We start from the raw sequence: 17,830 nt of genomic DNA, 5'->3' as shown, positions 1-17,830 counted from the left end.
TGAGAGAGAGAGAGAGAGAGAGAGAGAGAGAGAGGATTCCCCCCCCCCACACACACACACAAAGATCCCAGGGCCTTGGCTCAGAAAGAGGCACTGGGTAAGAACAGGCATGAGGACAAGGTAAGGAGACAGAAATGATGTTATCAAGCAGGAAGAGAGAAGCGACAGAGAGCCGCCCTAAGGGACGGCAGGCTTTCCAGGTCTGCAAACAGGAAAGAGTCCTAGGCTGTGGGTCAACAGGCTTAGGTTCAGAGATCTGGGAAGAAAGAGGCAGAAATAAGTTCTTGTTTCCCTTCTCGTGATGCCTCCAGTTACCACGGGGGTCCAGGCCCAGGTGACAAGGTCCCAGGACCAGGAGAAAGGGAAAATGCCCCGCTGCGCTCAGCCAGGTCTTGGCCTAGCGTCTGTGGGAGGCTGGGTACTCACACCCCATTGCATGCTCAGCCCCTGGATCCACAGACCAACGGGACTGGTGGGCGATGGGGACCTGTTAACCCAAATCCCTGCCTCCCCAGCTCCAGCCCCACCCTGACCATGCCCTTGGCTCTATTCCTGTTGCTCATTCATTTCCATATCAGACACCAGGATGTTCTTCTCAGTGGCCTCTGCTGGGCCAGAGCTGCTGCGGCTGTAGCGGGCCCCTTCAAAGGACCCACGTTCTCTGCTCTGTCGACGCCGGTACAGGAAGAAGGCTGCCGTCCCCAAGACCAGGAGGAACAGCACAGCTATCAGCACCACTACCAGGGTCACTGGGTTATCAGGAAGCGCTGCTGAGACAAGGGCAATGCACATCAGGCCACTGCCAGGCCCACCAGGGACAGAGGAGCCAGGGAAAGAGCCAGGCTCTGGGCTTGCCACCTCCACTCACCTGATGGCAAGAAGCTCTTCTCTCCCGCTGCGGAAGAGGGAAGTGCCGGTTAATCACAATCAGTCCTCACGGGAATCACGGTCATAATTTAAGCAAAGACCGGCGAAGTGCTTTCTGAACATCACTCTGCAAACACACTGAACCAAATGACTCTGTGACCCGGATACCATGACTCCCATTTCAGATATGAGGAAGTTCAAAGACTTGCCTAGGATGGAACAGGTATGTATGTGGGAGCGGGGGGGTGGTCTATGTATGTGTTCTTATAGGTGAGTGCACTGAGCATGTGCATGGGTGTGGAGGTCAGAGGTCAATGTTATTGTGTGTCTTCCTTGATGGCTCTCCACATTATTATCATTATTATTATTATTATTATTATTATTATTATTATTATTATTATTAGTTTGAGACAGGGTCTATGTACCTGAACATACAGCTTATATGAGTCGGCTCTTCTGGCCTGCCATTGACCTCCAGGAACCTATCATTTCAGACATACACATATACCCCTTCCCGTCCCAGGGTTACAGATGTGTGCACTTAATGCTGGGAATCTGAACTCAGTCTCACGCTTGCATGGCAGGTACTTTACCAACTGGACCATCCCCCCCCCCCGGACCTCAGAAGGCAGAGCTGATAAGTGATCCATCCAAAATATGAACCACATCCCTTGTCCTTAACCAACAGAGAACGATGGAGCTTGCTGGCCCCTGGCGCTTGCTGTCTGCTTTGGAGATTAAGTCCCAGGGTCCGTCTTCGCTACAGACTAACGAACCCAATGCCTTCCCACCCAAAGCTTCTGCCCCTGCGCACCAAGGCCCAGCTGTGGGCATGGCGGGCTGAGCACATGCCTTCTGAGAGCCTGGCTCACCTCTGGGGAGCTTGCACACAACCCCCATGGTGATGTTGGTACAGGCGCCGGGGCGCCACAGCCCGCTGCTGCTCTGGATCCAGTAGCAGCTGTTGTGGCTCAGCATGCTAGGGCCCAGGCCAGGGGGTCCCCAGTTGGAATAGTTCACGGCTGTGTTATCTTGCCAGACCAGCATGCCTCCTGCAGATGTGGGAAGGGGAACAGGTGGGGCTTTTATAGGTGGGAGGGAGCAGACATTCTCTCATGAACCTCCCCTACTCCTCCCCTTTCCCAAGCCCAGAGATCGTGGCAGGCATCTCTCCTGCAGCCTGAGGCCTGGCCCTCCCCCCTGCCTCACAGAGGGCACCCACCTTTGGGGTTGAAGTTCATGCCCAACCAGGCTCCTCGACTCTGGGCTTCAAAGGTCTGCAGGTGTTCCCAGACAAACACATTCTCCATCTCATCAAGAATGGACAGGACGGTCCCACCCGCTGGACACAGAGGAAGCCCATGTTAGGACACGGAGTGCCTCCTTATGTTGATGGTGCTCCGCCCACACCCATCCACAGCAGCCCGAGTCTCAGTGTGTGTGTGCCACTGGCTACATGTCACAGTACAGTCTGGGTATGAAAAGGTAAGGGAGAACGTGGGGGTAGGTGCTACCCATAGGCAGAGGTGAAAGTCCCTTCTCCAGGTCTGAGAGTCTGGGAGCCAGGCTGGCCTGCTCTCACCCACCTTTCTGGCAGCGCTGCAGCGCCTCCTTGTGGCCCAACAGCAGCTCCATGTGGAAGGCATAGCAATGATCCCTGAAGGGAATCCAGGACGAGTCAGCCAGCCCCTGAGGACAGCTGCCGCGGTAGCTTATCCTTCGGGGAGGAGGGGGCCCTGTTGGAGTGCACGATTGAGGATGTGGCCCAAGCAACATCCCAGGACCACCGGGCACACGCCCAAGCCTCGGCCCCAGCGGGTGGTACTCACCCCTGCTCACCCCGCACACTGCCCCCTGCAGCTTGGTGTCACAGCTGGTGGTGCGCCACGTCCCATCCACGTCCACGTAGGCACAGCCTCCCACCTGCTGAGGCTCCCCATCTTGCCAGCCCACATAATTCAGAGGCTCCTCTGAGAGCCAGGAATACCGCCGTGAGCCCTGGGCATGAGGTGGCCACGGGTGAGAAAAATCGGACAGACTCCCAGGGTGGGGGCAAACAAGGCAGGAGGGAGGAAGGGAAACCAAGGCAGAAGGTAGGGTGGGGCAGGGGAGAAAAGAAACGACTTAGCAGCCCACCTCCTCACTGGCCAGCCCAATCCACAGTGGCGCCCGCAGCCCTCTGGCAGCCTGTGTGAGGAAGGCCTGGGTGTAGGGATCAGGCACACTTGCCAGGCTGGCATTTCGGCTCTCACACAGCAGGAGGGCATCTTGCCAGCGCAGTGGCTTCTGCAGCAGTCGGAAGGTGCCGTTGAGGTAGGAGAGCTCAGTGCCAGGGGCAGGGGGTGTTGCTGCTGGGGATGGGCTCAGGGAGGGGTCTACGGGGAAGGGGGCAGGGCTCAGGCTGGGCTCTGCCTGCCTTACCCCATCCCCAGGTATGAGGCTAGGCCAGGGAAAATCAGACATCAGGCCAAGAGCAGGTCTCGGCTGGGCCTGCTTGCATTGATCAGTCCTTGCTGTCAGCCACTGTTCTTATTAATGAGCTTCTTTTGCTCATTAATTAACATTCAGAGAAAAGCAAGGGCCTTGACAGACTCCTGTCTACAGAACCCATGGCAGGGGAACCGGGAGCCATGCAAGGAGGAGGAGATGCCTTGATGGTTGAGCCTTAGGGGGTTCTGACCCCAACCGTGCCAGTATGTCACACAACCCCATATCTGGCTCCCAGCGGCCTTCCTCCTGAGATCACCCGCTTCCCAAACAGATACATGACTCTGGAGGGACCTCTAGAACCCTCGAGGAGAAAGGAACAACGTTTGGTCCCCTCTGGCCCGGCCCACAGCCGCTAGGAGTGGCTACGGGCAGTGGTGGCGCATACATACATACATACATACATACATACATACATACATACATACGTACATACATATACATACACATACATACGTACATACATACCTGTGCCCTTCTGGCAGATGAAGCCGTGCGTCTCCTCCGTACAGCTCCGATCATCCCAGCGGCCGGTGAAGTGGGCTGAGGGGCTGTGCAGGACTACCACACAGCTGGTCTGGGGGGAAGGGGCTACTCAGGGAAATCCCAGTGCTTTTGATACCACTGCCTCATGGAAGGGTGGCTGGGGTTGGGAGACGGGGGAGGCAGGGGAGAGGACGGCACCAGAGGCCACAGGGACAGAGGAAAGAGAGCAGTGTCCTCACCGGCTTGGTACCACTGGGAGCAGGGCTGGGGCCGGAGGGTTCTCCTGGCGCCCAATTGGCATACAGCAGAGGTCCCTGTTCAATCCATTGGAAGTCCCTCTGTGAGGCGTGCAGGCCAATCCAAAGGTCAAAGGTCACACCGGGGAGGCTGGCTGTGATGAAGGCTAGTCCCCCAGAAGAAAGGCAAAAGTGATGGAGTGGTGGGCTGACCCCTGTTTGCTCTGCTCCAGCCAGTTGCAGGGCGACTGTCGTGGAGGACACCAGTGCCTCCCCATAGGCTGACCCTACCTTGCTCTAAGGGGTTTGCAATGGTGACCAGCTGGGCTTCTTGCTGTTCACAGGAGAATTGTGCCTCTGACCATTTCACCCTGTCCTGGGGGTCCTGGCCCTGGATTCGGAAACACTGTGGGGCAGGGGATGTGATTGATACCCAGCTCTACATCTCCATCCCACAAACCCAGAAGCCCTGCTGGGTGCCCCTCAGCAGCTGATGCCCGGGGCTTTCAGACTGAGACAGTAATGCCAGGCACAGGGCATATGGACCTCCCTGGACAAAGCCCCACCTCTCATCCCGTTACAGGATTCACAAATGCGCAGACTCTGGGGGGGGAGAGCTTGATACTGTTTGAGACAGGGTGTTGCTTTGTAGCCCAGGCTGGCCTGGAACTCATGGTCTTCTGGACTCAGCTCCAGAATATTGGGATTGCAAGTGTGCACCCCATACCCAGCTTGGTTGTGCATGTGTACGTGTGTGGGCGTGAGCGCATGTGTGTGTGTGCTTATGGAGGCCAGAGGACAGTTGTTCCTCAGCTGCCACTTGCCTTGGTTCTGTTTTATTTCTGAGACAAGGTCTCCCATTGGCTTGGGCTCATTGATAAGGCTAGGCTGGCTAGCCAGTGAATCCCAGGGCTTCTCCTGCCTCTGCTTCCCCAGCACTGGGGTTCCAGGTGTGTCCAACCTGCCTGGCTTTTTGTTTTGTTTTGTTTTGTTTTTGTGGGTTCTGAGGATCATATTCAGGTCTTCATGGCCTCATGTATAACCGATACTACCAACTGAACTTCCTCCTAACACTATTTTTGGTGTGTGTGTGTGCGTGTGTGTGTGCGTGCGTGTGTGTGTGTGCGCGTGCGTGTGTGTGTGCGGAAACCCCTAACTCCTTCCCCACTGTTTTGTTTTCATGAGGTTTTGCTGTGGTTGCTTGAGCTTTCTGTTTTGAGACGTTCCTCTGTGTGGCCCTAGCTGACCTGGCCTCCCACCACCCTCTAGCCTTCCGGGTCTGAGTCACAAGTACATACTAGGAAGCCCAGTTTCAAAACACCAGGAAAGACAATTCTCCAAATATTGCTAAATAAAAAGAAAACTGGGGTAGCAGGGATGAATGGCTCAGCAGTTAAGAGCACCCACTATTCCTGTAGAGGACCTGGGTTTGGATCCCAACACCCACATGGCAGCTCACAAACTGTCTGGAACTCCAGTTCCAGGGGAAATCTCTCGCCCTCTTCTGGTCTCCATGGGTATTGCACATATGTGGTACTCAGAAATAAATGCCAGCAAAAATACACATAAAATAAAAATGAAGCAAAAGAATTTTTTAAAATGAATATAGAGGGGATGGAGAGGTGAAATGGAGGTTAAGATCACTGGCTGTTCTTCTAGAGGTCCCAAGTTCAATTTCCAGCAACCACATGGTGGCTCACACTATCTGTAGTGAGATCTGGTGCCCTCTTCCAACATGTAGGCACACATGCAGGCAGAACACTATGTTCATAATAAAGAAAAAAATCTTTAAAAAAAAGAATACAGAAAGACACACCCTGACCTCATCCATATGTGGATATAAAAGCTGAATTACTGGGGAGATGCTCAGTGGGTAAGGCGCTCTTTGGGTAGGCATGAGGACTGAAGTTCAGAGCCCAGCGCCCATGTAAATGCTGGAAGCGTGGTGGCTCACTCGTAATCCTAGCACTCAGGAGACGGAGACATGATGCCTAGGGCAAACTGGTTAGCTAGACTAGCCAGATCAGCAAGTTCTGGGCTTAAGTGAGAGACCTTACCTCTATACTGAAGGTACATGGCCATTAAGGAAACGCTCAAGGTCAACCTCTGGCCTGTGCACACACATACACGTACCACCCACATACAAATGTGGAAAATAAAGTTCATCTCTGGTTGGGCATTAGGCTTAGTTGGCATACAGAAGGCTTGAGGTTCAATTACCAGCACTGCATAAGACTGCATACGCCTGTAATCCCAGCAGCTGGGCCTTCAGGAGTTCAAAGTCATCCTCATCTACATAATAAGTTCAAGACTGATCTGGGTTCCATGAGACCCTGTCTCAAAAAGGGTGTGTGTGTGTGTGTGTGTGTGTGTGTGTGGTTAATCTCATAAAAATTGGGATTAGCAGGGCAGTGGTGGCCCATGCTTTTCATCCTGGCCAGCACTTGGGAGGCAAAAGCAGGTGGATCTCAGAATTCGAGGCCACCCTGATCTACAGAGCAAGTTCCAGCACAGTCGGGACTACACAGAGAAACCCTGTCTAAAAACATCAAACAAAGAGTTGAGAATAGAGTGGTAGGAACAGGGGACGGTAGGAGGGGAGCAGGGATAGGGAAAGTCCCGTACTGAGCACTAAGGTAAAATTATGTAAGATCGAGTCTGTTTCGGTGCTGCTGTGCAGCAAGGTGAACATGACGAGGTGACTGTGTCATAAGGTGACACACAGTGGTAAAGTGACCGTCAGGTGACTGCAGAACAATATGCACTGAGCGTTTCAGACAACTCAAAGGAAGGACTCGGGATGGTTTCCCTTAGAGAAAGAATATGCCTTCAAGGAGACAGACGCATCTCCCCTAACTTAAGCATTATATATTATATAATATATGAATGTACCAAAACACACATGGCACCCCCTAAGTAGCTATCATTTTTATGTTTTTATGTACCGGTGAAAAAATAAATTTAAATTTAAAAGAAATTATTTTTATATTGCAAAGCAAGAGAATGAAATATATGCAATCATATGGTCTTATTAAAATTGCATAATAGAGCTGGGTGGTGGTGCACGCCTTTAATCCCAGCACTCAGTCGGCAGAGGCAGGAGGGTCTTTGAGTTCAAGGCCGCCCTGGTCTACAAGAACTAGTTCCAGGACAGCTAGAGCTGTTACACAGAGAAATCCTGTCTTGAAAAACCAAAACAAATGCATAAATATTATTATAACTGATCAGTTGTGTGGCCCAAACACATTTTCATTCCCCTAATAAAGGATTTCTAAAGGTGCTATCTTTAATCTCTATCTGTTTTCAGTTCTGTTCGTATGCAGAGCTGACTCCATGTGATACTCTCATCGGTGCAGAAGCAACTATAAATTTTTCCTGTTTGTACACATAAACATAAATAATATATACACACACATACAGACTGAGTATAAATGCTCAATATTTTGTTTTATTAATGTAAAGTTCATTATCAAAAGATTTGACAACTACTGATCTAGAAAACTCGTAGAAGTATTTAGAAAACCTCACTCCCTGGTAGATCTGGTATTATACACCAGCCACTTTCCAAAGAGCCTCGCTCCCAGGGAGCCTCGCTCCCATTGGCACAGAGAGGCTGGTAGGGACAGACAAGAGGTCATGCAGGACTCTGTAGCTGCCAAACGGCCAAGGCTCCTGAGGCTCAACCATCCCACTGTTCCCATCCTCTCTCCCCTGGCTCTCTCGGTGCACCCTCCCAACTGCCTACCTTGTTAAGGAACTGGTTCCAGCCAGTGGGGCAGCCTCCTAGGGCTGAAGGTGGCAAGTCTGGGGGCTGAGTCTCTCTCGAGCTGTTGCTGCGCTTACAGATGTAGGGTAAGGCTGTGTGGCATCTCTGGTCCCCCCAGTCCTCTGTGAAGGGGGAGGAAAAACTGTTGCCATAGGGCTGGGTGGGGCGGGGCAGGCAGCGCTCTGGGTTCCCTGCTCGGAGAAAGCAGGTTGAGCTCAAGCCCTCTGTGCCCTTGGAGCCGTGGGCTCACCCATTGCTCCTTGGATACAGCCCTTCTTGGGTTTGCTCACAAAGAGGAGACTAATGCCCCCCAGGCCCACCTGGATACCCCCAACCTTTACCCCTAATGCTGACAATGTCCCTCTGGCCCTCCTCATCCTCACCTTGGCTGGCTGTCATGTACACACACTTCTTTTCCTTGCCGATGGGTCGAGGTCTTCCCGGTGCCCAAGAGACGAAGTTTATAACAGAGCCATCTGTCCACCTAGGGAGTCAGAGAACTCAGGTTCAGCCTCCTCCATCTCCAGCACTGGAGGCCACAGAACAGAAGCACCAATGGGACCCAGTGCACCCAGAGACCCCAGGCCTGCGCCTCTAAGTAAAGCCCTTCCCAGCATGCACTGGGCTATCAGAGATGCCTGAAAACCCTACAGCCAAGAAGTGCCCAGATCACCACTGACTTCTAGTCTTTCTGCCTCAGGCTCCCTAATTCATGTACGGCAGGCACTGACTGGAGTTCCCTGAGGACTAGCATATATGCTTTGTCCAGGTCCTGGCCAGTTTTGTCCACAATGTGACACCAGCTATAATGGGGAAGTGCCACCACTATGTAATACTCAGCAATCGCTGCGTGCTGTAGTAAGGACTTAAAATTGTTATTTATCAAACAGAATGCTGTGATATCCAGTGACTTTTTGCTAGGTCTTGTATCTTAAGGACATGAATCATGAATGCTCTATTTTCGTGGATCTGAGTTTGAGAAGTGGTAGTGGCATGGTGACCAGTCAACACCACGTGCTCCCAGAGTCTCCAGAGCAGGAAGCCACAACTAGGTGGACCACAGCAGATGCAACAGCTTAGCATTTTGTCATCTGAAACGTGGCAAACTGGTCCACACTGTAAAATAGTCTATGTGGTATTTATTCCTAGTCAGAAACTAGCCTAAAAGTGATGGTCATCGAGGGGCTGGAGAGATGGCTCAGAATGTGTACTGCTCTTCCAGAGGACTACAGTTCAGTTCCCAACACACACATGGGTGGCTCACAATCACCTATAACTCCAGGAGATCTGGTGTCCCCCTTTGGACTCTGTAGGTACCAGCACACGCACACACGTGCACGCACACAGAAGCACATACACATACATAAATTTTCAACTCTTTCAAAAATTAAAAATGATGAAAGGAATACTGCAGAACAGTTAACAATTAACCTTTAAAAATAAAATGAAGCCGGGTATGGCAGCACACACCTTTAATTCCAACCCTAGGGAAGCAGAGGCAAGGAGATCTCTGTGAGTTCAAGGCCAGCCTGGTCTACATAGATAACCATGGCTATACAGTGAGACCCTGTCTCAAAAATAAATAAATACCTAAATTAAATTATAACTAATTTATTTATTTATTTATAGAAATAAAATTTTTGGCATTTTGGAGTATTTGTTTGTTGTCCAGGAATCAAACCCAGGGTCTCAAGAACCCTAGGCAAGCATCCTACCACCAAGCTACATCCCAAGCCCCTCAATTTGCAACTACTAATCCTTACAAGAATCCCAGGAGGCAGGTGTCACTATTGTCACCTTCAGATAAGGTCAAATGCAGGTCTATCTGCCTGTTCTTTGGTCAGCCCGGACACCTCTAGCCTGGGGACACAGCTAGCCACACACACACACACACACACACACACACACACACACACACACCTGCTGCCCACCAGCGCTCCCACCTGAAGCGTCCGTCATTCTCCGAGGTGTGCAGGCCGATCCACCAGTGCTGCTCCTGGCCTGAGGAGAACTGGGGAAAGGAGCAGACAGAGGTTAGCAGCCTCCCTGTCTTCAACCTTTGCCCTTTCCGAACCCATAACCACTCGCTGCCTCTCATGCCCACCTTCTGTAGGTTTTGCCCCAAGAAGTCCAGCTCTGCTTGGCTGTGAATGGAGGTCAGCTCTGCTTGGAACCATGTGCAGATGCGCTGTGCTTGCGCCCACGACGAGTGGTGCTCAAAGAACTTATATTCCGCCTCCTGGAAGCGCAGCCATTCCAGCCGGCCTATGGGAGCAGCGCAGGGGTGGGAGCGGGCGCCAGGCCGCTAGACAGGCCCTCGAAAGCTCTGGGCTTGGACAGAGCCGGAGCACGCAACAAGTGACTTGCAAAGATGAACCTGGGCCAGGCCCTTAGCTTGACCCTCCTTCCACACCATGGAAGCAGGGCAGTAACATCCAGTGCTAGCTAACTTAGTCCCCCTTGGGATGGAACCCTTGACCTGCTTTGGGCCAAAGTAGGGATCAGGTAGCCTGGGGGCCTCACCTTGTGGACCAGCATCTGGTTCCCGCACATCCACACCTACAGAGCAGAGTTAAAAATGTCAAAGGAGAGGGGGGCCAGATCCCCCAAATTCCTGGCTTCAAAGTCCTTGTCCAGCACTTGCCCCCACTCCACCCCACTTACTACCACATCCAACCTCTCGGGATCTTGCAAATCCAGTCAAGCTGTGTTTGGCACTGCATGGCCACCCACTGCAGGGAGGCCAGGTCCAGCACTGCACAGCCTCGGATGTCATCATCGTCATGGCGGCTCCGGTCAAAATTGTGGTAGGAAAACTAGAAAGCGAGACAAAGACGGAAAGTGGGATGTATGACAGGCAGCCAAGAAGGTCAGTCAGAGCTGAGGCCTGCCTAGCTGGGTGAGCATCCGGTCTTTAACCCAATTGCTTTTAATCAACTCACACTGGTCAAAATCCTTGCCCATGCCAGGCCTTGCCAGGCCCCAGCGGGTGCCTACCCACAACCAAGCCCTACCCCCCTCCCCAGCCTGCCTCTTCCATAGCTTCTCACCCCTAGACCATCGCTCCAGCGCCAGTTCTGACCCTCCCGAGGATCTTGGCGGTTCAGGCCAATCCAAAACCAGTGCTGTTCATGGTTCTCAGGCTCTGACTCACTTGGGTGGGGACAGAAGAGAGGGGAGGTGAGATTGGCTGGCACAAACCTTGCCAACCATGCTGCAAACTAATGAACCAAAGCACCGTGGGATTTGTTTGGCTGTTTGCTGAAAGTTCCCTCCCTAGAGACAAGGAAAGCCAGACCAGGCGCCCTGTCTAACTCAAAAAGCACAGCCTGCCTGCCTGGGCTTTGACCTCTTTCTGGGGTACCCTGGCCAGCAGAAGTCGGCATGTCTCTCACTTGGGGGGGTGAGAAGGTTGATGAGCATATGGGGGATGGGGTAGGAGAAACCAGAGGATCTGGAGCTCAAAACACCCAGATTCAAATCGTGATTCATCAAGGACCTACGTGACACTGGGCAGACAACCTAACTCATCAGTACAAGCTGAGCATGAGACTGTTTGACGGGCAGGGTGCCGAGGGATGCCAACAGCCCACATGTGATGGGCTACAAAAGTGGCAAACACGGGCTGCTGTAATTACTAGTCAACTGATAAAATCCTGACTGCTAGAAGGAGATAACCCTGAAATTAAGATCTTGGGAAGCCTGGGTCCACTTGTTTTGTTTTTTGTTGTTTTTTTCACCAATAATAAATGGTTACAATGCCATGTGCCATAAATTACAGTCCTCGGAGCCTACGATGTGATGTGAGCCCGCTCCTTATCCATTCCTGAGCACTTTCAGCTTTTCTCCAGCTGTCTTTCAGGATGGTTTAGAGAGGGGTGGGTTCTTATGAAATGCTGCCAGCGGTGGAGGTGGGCTGGAGTGTGTACGGAAATCTGCAAAGGGAACTGTGTCTGAGAGACAAGAACCGACGTTGCTGGCTACAGGGTCTCCTGTGAGTGGGTCACCCCTGTGCATTCACCCAAGATTCCAGGAGACCATGGCAACTTGAAGACAGCAGGATGGTTCTGGCATTCCTCACAGATACAGGCTTTTCTAAGTCCCAGCTGGACCCTCTGAGGGCACAGTCAATCTGTCCACCTTCTCACCCCGAGCCTGACAGAACCAAACTCTAGCAACCAAGCCTGTCCCCACCCAAGTGCAGGCCACCACACCCATTCAATACCCAAAGATTTTGTTGAGCAGGTTGGCCACAAAATGTTCCTCCTCATAGCTGGCCAGACTCAGCAGCTGGGCCCCCAACTCCCGGCAGACCCCCAAGGCCTGGACCCAGCTCTTCTTCTCCTGCAGCCGCTCTGAGCTGAACACCTGCAGAAGCAAAGCCAGATGTCTAAGCTGTGGCCATGGGCATCTGCCACCTTCTCAATGCACCAGTAGGATGAGGTGCTGTGGCCTCACCAGACAGCGATAGCTAAAGACAATCCTATCTCAGGAAGGAAGGTGACACCGTCAGCTCCTGACAAGAGCCCCTCTGTACCTCATCCTCAGACTTGGATCTAACCCAAGCAGAGCCACAACTGACTGAGGATGGGCTCCGCCTCCCCCACTGGACTTGAGTTTCTGTATGTAAGAAAAGGCCTCAGAAGCCAGGCATCACGGCACACGCATACAAACCTAGTACTTGGGAAATAGAGGCAAGGTTTTCCTCAACTATATAGTGAGTTTGAGGCCAGGCTGGGCATAGTGGCTTAAGGCTGTATCAGCACTTGAGAGGCTGAAGCAGGATTGCCAAGAACTAGAGGCCTGGGCTACAGAGCAGGATCCTGTCTCAAAAGCAAACACAAAAGTCTGAAACATCAAAGCAAACTGGTGGTCCAAGCTTGTCAAATTACCAGGCCCTACCCAGACCTTCCGAATCCCAACCTCGCATGGCAGCCGGAGATGCACTAGGGACAGAGCCCAGGGCCTTGTACGTGCTACACTAGCAGATTCTCTTGTCAGTGTTCCCAGGGAACCCTGAAGAACACGCTGGGGTCCGGCTCCTTCAGCCCTTCCCATCTGTTAAGCACCTACTACGCATCAGGCCTCAGAACCCACTGACAAATTCCTCATCAGCAGATACTCTGGTCTGTAGTCTAGACTGGAACCCCAGGGTCACAACAGTCCGTCCCCAGGTCCTCCCGGCTGGGCTGTCTCGGTGTTCTTGTGTCCCCCCCCCCCCCCCCCTCCACCACGCCAGCTGGAGTATCCCACCTTATAGCAGTGTCGAAGTTTGGGGTCTGAGGCCCAGCCCTGGGGACAGGAGCCAGTGAGGCTGGGTGTGGGATCCGGCCCGGGCAACTCTGGTGTCACCGGCGTGCCCAGGCTCTGCCGGCAGATGTAGCGAGCCCGGAATGACGTGCAGTTCTTCACCTCCCATAGTCCCATGGCACTGCCCGTGGCCAGAGCCACACAGCCCCCACGCCTGTACCCTGAAAGGGAGAAACAGCTTATCTCTACAGGGACGAGCTCTGGGGGCCAGCACCCAAATGAAGGGAAGGCATGAGGCTCAGTCCCAGTTCCATGGCTGTGTAGGGGATATTTAGCCATTCTGAGCCTATCTTGTTATGTACCCCATTAGGTTATAGGAAGGTTAAGAATGATACCGAAACTGGGAGTAGTGGTACACACATACAACCCCAGTACTCAGGGGGCTGAGGCAGGAGGATTGCTGCAAGGTCAATCTGAGCTACATAGTGAGACCCTTTCTCTAAAAAAGACAATAAATGTGAAATACATCATTGTTGTACAGATAGATAGCAAGTATCTGTATCATGTTCACTATTGTGTGCATATACATAGGTGATCCCTTTCCATGGGTTAAATACATATAAGCCTCACTATAACCGACTCTATAAGCAATGTACTATGTGAAGATGAAGAAACAGAGGAGGCTCAGCTAGCAAATGGGAGTGCCAAGGGTTTGAGCAGGCCCGCAGGCTCCGGGGCTAACGGGTCACATGGTACAAACGAACAGCTGACTGGGAAGGCCTTGCATTAGGTACTGACGCAGCTATGGGTCTACCACAGCCCCTGCTTCCTGTCAGCCATACGGGGTTAATGGCTCACCAGGCTGGTCTCGGTTCCAATGGGTGTATATGACTTCATCCCCACTGAGCCAGCGGAAGGAGCCCGTGCCGTTGAGGTCTTGCAGGGCTGTCCAGAAGTACTCGCCCTCCCAGTTATAGATGAGGCTGCTGACGAAGGCCTGCTCAAATCTTCAGAAACAAGCCTGTTAAGGCACTAGGAGCTTCCCCTAAGCCCCGGACCACAGACAGGACACCCCGCCCAGAAACTCAGGTACTCGGCATGGTCAGTAATGTGCCCTGGAAAATGAGAGTGCCTGTGGACTCACAGAGTATCCAGGCTCTTTCTATTGTCCATACTTTTATTTCTTAGGCATCTAGCCCAAACCTGCACCCACCCCCTCCTTCTCTACCATAAGGTCCTTAACCATATAATTCTTTCTTGTAACAAGACATCAGCCCACTGAGGCTCACAGGACTCAGGCAGGGTCACAGGAGAGGGCTGGCCGGGACTTCTGTCCGTCCTCTCTACCTGTTGGTGATGGTGACCAGCTGAGAGCCATGGTCGGTACACAGCCGCCGGGCATCACTGTAGGTCACTTGGTCCTCTCCCAGCCAGTAGCAGGATGGGCTATGCCACGTCCAACCCTGGCTCGAGAGAAAAGACAGGAGGGGGGTGGCTATGGGAGGAGGACTTCACCCTTAGCTGCCAGTGTTTGTGCAGCAGTGACATCAGGATGTGGCTGGGTATGTGCAGGACAGAGGGGATTACTTTGGCTCCGGAGATCAGTGCCTCTAGTATCTTCTGCCTCCCACTACTCTCAGCTCTCACGACCAACAACTGTTGGACCCGGGCAGGGGCACTGCTGCAGACAGCTGATAGCCCTGCCTAAGGCCTGGCTCTGATAAATATGTAGCTTTTTAACCAAGAAATGCAGGTGCTGGACATATACCTCAGTGGCAAGAACAGACTTCTAGCATGTGTGGGGCCTTGGGTTCAGTCCCCAGTACTGAGAAAAGGAAAACAAAACCAAAAGTAATCAGGAGTTGGAGAGATTGCTTAGTTGGTAGAACGCTTACTATGCAAGCATGGAGATCTGAGTTCAGATCCCCAGAACTCATTTCAAAAAAAAACAGGGATGGCAGCACATGTTTTTAACCTAGCTGTGAGGAGCAGGAAGCAGGCCGAGTCTTACAGATCTGCTGGCCAGCCAACCTAACTTACTGGGGCGGGGGGGTCCCAGTCTCAAAACAAATACACATGTGCATGCATACACATATAAGCATTTAACATGTGCTCACACACATACACTCATAAAAATAATTACCTAAAAATAACCAGGTGCTGGCAAGATGGCTCAAAGAGTAAAGGCCTTTGCCACAGTGACCTGAGTTCAGTCCATGGATCTCATGGTAGAAGAAAACTGATCCCCAAAATCATCCTCTGGTCTCTACACACTCACTACGACACATGCATGACACACACTCATACGACAGACACAGGGACAGGAGTGAGAAATAGAAATAATAAACTAAACAGTCAGCATTAACAGAAGAGGGCAGCTGGCTTAGCTACCAGGGCTGAAAAGCTATGCAGAGGCAGCAGGAAGGAGCAGGGACGGCGTGGTCCTCAGGAGGCTGCAGAGTGGAGTCTGGTAGGAGGTCCCTGGGGTGGGAGGGAGACAGAGGCAGACCTTCATCAAAGAGAGAAGAGACCACCTCGGGTGCAGTGGCTGCTCCAGAGCAGAGGCAGAAGGTGAGACAGAAGTGGATAATGTCGGGGAGGCACCCAGATGCCAAGCAGGGCCTAGACAAAGACCCCTGGCTATCCAAGTGTCCCCACTGGACACACATTCCAGGCTGGCCTCCAGTCTCCTACTCCATGGCACTCACACCAGGTCAGAGCCCAGCCCTGAGCTCCCTGACCCCAGACTCCTCAGCTGGGCTCCTCCTGCAGGGACTGTGATCATCACGCCTTTCAGGGAGGGCTCAGCTGGGGCTGGGCTTGTGGAAGGAGTTTAACCCAAAGGAAAACACCAAGGAGTGAAACCTGCACCCAGGAGCCGCTGCAAGCCACCAAGGGTGCTTTATGGGTGGCCCCCCTACATCCACTCTACTCACACCCCTGCCGTGCTGAGGCAGCAAAACACGGTGGGGAGGTCCATCACCAGCACTCACAGTCCCCCCCTTTATTTTCCCCAAACTCTGATAGACCCCAGTGAGCAGGACAAGGAAGAGAAGGCCATCTGCACCAAGTGGCCTCTCTCCACCAGAGGGGACAGCCAAACACACTCTTGTCAGACTGAAAAATTAAAGACTGCACAGAGCAGCCCCTGCACAGCCTGCTCTTACCATGACTAGAACACGCTTAACAATTTGTTTGGCCTCCTTGTACCTGGCTCTTATAGGAAGTAGCTACCTTATAGAGACTCAGAGGTAGGTGGGGCCCTACGCTTCCCCCCCCCCACTCTCCCTACTACTGTCCCCTCAGGAAGGAGCAGTTAGGAACAGAAAGATGCTGTGGGGTTTCTTCTGCCTTCCGCCCCCCAGCCAGCCCTTTGGAGCCCCCGGGGCTGACCCCACACTGGGCAGTTCCAAAAACACCCTCACCTTCCGGCAGCCGTGGTCCTCCTCAGCAGCACCCTGGCTCAGCCGGCCTGCCTTCTTGCAGATGGATGGCAAGGATTGGTTGCAGGGACTGTCATTCCAGCGTCCTTCCTAGGACACATGAGAGGGAAGCCTCACCCCAAATCCCACCCTCCCCACAAATCTGTTTCTAGATCTGAACCTGTCTCTTGCTTGCTGTGCGATTCCTAGCAACCAGCCTGATTTCTCTCTGTCCCAGGCGGTTCAACAGAAGGAGCAGAGTTAGCTCAATGGGCTTCATGGGTAAATGAAAGAATGAGTTGCTGAGGGCCTGGAGAGATGGCTCAGTAGTTAACTATACTGTCTGCTCTTCCAGAGGACCCGGGTTCAATTTCCAACACCCACAAGATGGCTCATAACCATCTATAACTCCAGTTCCCTGTGGATCCAGTGCTGTCTTCTGACCTCCACGGGTACCAGGCGCGAAGGTGGGATGCAGACACACAGGCAGGTAAAACACCCATACATGTAAACGTAAACTTTAAAAAAGTTATTGCAAGCTTCTGAGCGGTTTCTGAAATTCTCCCTCTAATTACTCTGGATTGTGGGTAGTCTGGGGTGACTGAACTGTGAAAACTGAGTTCATGGGTGTTGTTTATAAACTAGATCTCAATCTTATGATTGTACCAATAAAGACCAGGGAGTCTTCAATGCTGGTGAAGACCTGCTGAGGCCGAGGAGCAACCAGCGGACCTTCCTCCTGAGCCAACTTCTTAGAAAAAAGAGCTTCACTTCCATTATCCCAACCAGAAAGGCCCGTCACACTCAAAGCCCCTCCCTACTACTTCCTGTCCTTTTCTCTATCCGGTTTCCTCACTCCTCTTACTCTCTATGGTTACTTCCTGTCAACTAGTTCTGGCTCTGCCTCTTGACCCAATTGGTTGGTTTTATTGAATTAACACAATCTTGGGGTTCACAGTGTGATCAAATATCCCGTAACACATGGGTCTTACCCTTGGGACTACTGAAGAACAGGAGCTAGTAAAGGCTGGTGTGCCCAGGCCTGAATGGGTGATGGTAAGGAGAACATCTGAGCCCACCTCACCATCCCAGCCAGCACCGAGTCTACCATTAGGCTCCACCATGACAGCCCAGCATGTTTGCATCCCAGTACACAGGAGACGCCTGGCACACAGAAGACACTCACCAAATCATTTAAATGTTTAAACAGAATCCCTAGTGCAGATGGATCTGGTACTTAGCTCTATGGCTGCATCTGATAGCAGGAGAAATAATCTATGCTCAGGCCTCAGGGCCTCAATTCCTTTTCCCACCCA

At 52.3% G+C, this 17,830-nt stretch overlaps 1 protein-coding gene across 2 annotated transcripts in view; it reads right to left on the bottom strand.

The window, feature by feature from the left end:
- Positions 1–25: 25 nt before the first annotated feature.
- Positions 26–17,830, bottom strand: part of Mrc2 (mannose receptor C type 2) — a 56,135-nt gene continuing 38,330 nt past the window's right edge. The window contains exons 9-30 of one of the 2 annotated variants that reach the window (XM_005369414.3): positions 16,518–16,625; positions 14,440–14,555; positions 13,951–14,099; positions 13,096–13,313; positions 12,068–12,210; positions 10,893–10,995; positions 10,520–10,658; positions 10,366–10,401; positions 9,947–10,107; positions 9,786–9,853; positions 8,226–8,326; positions 7,822–7,964; positions 4,368–4,482; positions 4,080–4,243; positions 3,823–3,931; positions 3,004–3,242; positions 2,697–2,865; positions 2,454–2,603; positions 2,090–2,209; positions 1,740–1,919; positions 869–895; positions 26–770 (exon numbers count right to left, since the gene is read on the bottom strand). In XM_005369414.3, the coding sequence (XP_005369471.3) occupies positions 547–770; positions 869–895; positions 1,740–1,919; positions 2,090–2,209; positions 2,454–2,603; positions 2,697–2,865; positions 3,004–3,242; positions 3,823–3,931; positions 4,080–4,243; positions 4,368–4,482; positions 7,822–7,964; positions 8,226–8,326; positions 9,786–9,853; positions 9,947–10,107; positions 10,366–10,401; positions 10,520–10,658; positions 10,893–10,995; positions 12,068–12,210; positions 13,096–13,313; positions 13,951–14,099; positions 14,440–14,555; positions 16,518–16,625 (2,982 nt within the window). In that variant the 3' untranslated portion in view covers positions 26–546. The remainder of the gene's footprint in view (positions 771–868; positions 896–1,739; positions 1,920–2,089; positions 2,210–2,453; positions 2,604–2,696; positions 2,866–3,003; positions 3,243–3,822; positions 3,932–4,079; positions 4,244–4,367; positions 4,483–7,821; positions 7,965–8,225; positions 8,327–9,785; positions 9,854–9,946; positions 10,108–10,365; positions 10,402–10,519; positions 10,659–10,892; positions 10,996–12,067; positions 12,211–13,095; positions 13,314–13,950; positions 14,100–14,439; positions 14,556–16,517; positions 16,626–17,830) is intronic. The other variant, XM_026777192.1, reaches the window with a different exon arrangement.

The sequence above is a fragment of the Microtus ochrogaster genome, unplaced genomic scaffold (genome assembly GCF_000317375.1).
Source record: "Microtus ochrogaster isolate Prairie Vole_2 unplaced genomic scaffold, MicOch1.0 UNK48, whole genome shotgun sequence".
Lineage (NCBI taxonomy): Eukaryota > Metazoa > Chordata > Mammalia > Rodentia > Cricetidae > Microtus > Microtus ochrogaster.
The sequence above is the reverse complement of the archived record's forward strand: the minus strand, read 5'-3'. Positions and strand labels throughout refer to the sequence as shown.